Source organism: Mesitornis unicolor, unplaced genomic scaffold (genome assembly GCF_000695765.1).
Source record: "Mesitornis unicolor isolate BGI_N332 unplaced genomic scaffold, ASM69576v1 scaffold12629, whole genome shotgun sequence".
Lineage (NCBI taxonomy): Eukaryota > Metazoa > Chordata > Aves > Mesitornithiformes > Mesitornithidae > Mesitornis > Mesitornis unicolor.
In genome coordinates, this window is record NW_010205263.1 from 1 (window position 1) to 2,216 (window position 2,216).

Sequence of the window (2,216 nt, forward strand, 5' to 3'; positions counted from 1 at the left end):
GAAGAAGAATGGAGTGGAAGCTACCAGCCCTCGGCCGTGGAGCAGGCTCATGTCGCTGCCGCGGGTCCCTCCTCGCTCTCCGGGGGCTCCTTCTTCTGCGAGGACCCGAGCGTGGCCTCCCTCGGGACCCCCCAGGGGCCGGGTTTTCACTCCCTGCGGCAGCCCAGCTACGAGGGGGTAAGCGCCTCGGCTGCCCCCCGGCACCTGTCCGGGCGGGCACAAACGCTGTGTGTTGGCTCCGTCTTTCGTCGGGCGAGCCCTTGTGTATCAGGTTGTTACCGAAACCTGGTGTCGGTCGGTGCTGTTAAAGTGTGCTGTCAGCAAGGGCTGCTCGATGAGCAGTGGCTTCTTGTTAGAGATGCCTAGGGAAGAGATGTGGGTCTGAAAAACTGCTCTGTAGCATGAGTCAGATTCAGTCCCTCTCTGGTCCTATTGCTTTTGGCATGACCCAGGTGACTTCCTCATGTTCTTGCCCTTGAAGTCATGTTAGTTTAGAATTAACAGCATTCGGTTAGGCACATCTGTGCTGATCGCTTGGTACTATATTTTGGTGCTGCGCAGGGTTAGTGAAGTTAAGTGGTTTTGAGAAGGGAAAACTGAAGTGCAAAAGTAAACTTTAATGTAATAGAAAGTGCAAGACTTCCCAGTGCTAGAGTTAAAGCAGAATATTTCTTCTGGTACTGGAGTGTTAGTAGTGTTGTGAAACTCCACCCTCATTTCTAATGAGAATTTCTTTTTTTTAGCTAAAAGAAGAGAATGCCAGTTTGCGAAGCAAGATCAATAAGCTTCAGATTTTCTCTGAAACTCAAGCAGACAAGTGCGTAAGCCACAGTGTGGGGGAAAGTAACCACATAAGCAAGGAGTTGTCTTAGAAGAGGTGCTCACTGGAAACAGTCAACGTCTTTAAAGAAGAAAGATGTAGTTGAAATCTATGCTGTTTATTAAAAAGCTTTAACAAACCTGGTTTTCTTATTGAAAAGGCTTGGAAAGTAAGTAGCAAGCTGACATCTGATGAGTGTGCTTATGTGGCTTATGCTTCATCCAGTTTAGGTGGCTGGTGAGAATGAGGGTAGGGCTTGACAGCATGCCTTTTGTGAAGCTTCAGATTAACAAAATAATGAATCTCACTCTCCTTTGAAGGAAGAAAAGCATTTATTTTTGCTAGTGAGCAACTTGATACTGGGAGACTTTAATTTCCTGAGGTTAAACAACCCAGTGACCGAGCTAGGGCAGCAGTTTCTTAAGTTCCCATCTGAATCCTCTGCACTGCACCACTTCTCACAGCGAGGCAGCTGGTACTGCCACGGTGAGGGGGTAACCATTTCAAAATTACCTTTATCTAGGCTGACTGTGGACAGCAGTGTTTTCTGTGTGGCCTTTCTGCATTCAACTGTGTGGTTCCTGTTAATGCTAACGGATGTTGAGCAAAGAAATCCCCTGGGCCGCAGCCTAGAAGAGTACTTCTGTGGAAAGACTTAATTTTTCTTATATCATGAAAGAATTAGTTTCTTGATCCTTCCCTACAATGTTACAAGTGCTTACTGAACGTTGTCTCCTGTTTTTTAAGGATGAGGAAGCTTGAAAAAAAGCTTGAGGAAAACAAACTTAAAGAAGAGAAAGAAGCGCAGGATTTGGAAGCAATGGTGCAGCACGTGGAACAAAATCTCCAGCTGATGACTGTAAGTGTTGGTGTTTGCCATAGCAGCAGCAGCTCGTTCACAGCTGGAGCTGTGTAGCTCTGTTCCTTTTCCTTCCTCCCCTGGGAGGGTGAGGGCAGCTGAAGTGATTGCTGCACCCATGTGCGCACTGAACTGCTCTGACATCGGTTCAGATAACCATAGCAAGACCGCATCCCAGTTTGGAGCTCTTTTCATTACCTAGAATAAGGGAGGCCTTTCCAGAAATACCATTTTCAGATTCATCGACACCTTCAGTTGCTTTTTTGCAGCCTTCTGAAAGCACCTCCTGTGTTCTCCAAGAGCTGCTTTTCCTGCTTGCGTGTTTATACTGAGTACATTTGCTGCTTGCCCAAGAAAAAAAAAAGTGTCCAGAAGCGATGAATGGCACTTGAAGAATCAGAAAGGAAAAATGGGGAGCGGAGTAGACAGCTGATCAGACATGACTGGGGCACTGTCCCCGTCTCCCAAAGCACTGGGAACACGAGGTGGTGTAACACAAATCGTATCGCTTCGGGTTACGTTCTGGAATCACGCATT

At 47.1% G+C, this 2,216-nt stretch overlaps 1 protein-coding gene across 1 annotated transcript in view; it reads left to right on the top strand.

Moving 5' to 3' along the window:
- Positions 1-727: 727 nt before the first annotated feature.
- Positions 728-2,216, top strand: part of LOC104546055 (serologically defined colon cancer antigen 3 homolog) — a gene marked incomplete at its 5' end in the record, with an annotated part of 2,956 nt that continues 1,467 nt past the window's right edge. Inside the window, 2 exon segments of the mRNA XM_010191346.1 lie at positions 728-817; positions 1,568-1,679. Coding sequence (XP_010189648.1) covers positions 728-817; positions 1,568-1,679 — 202 coding nt within the window.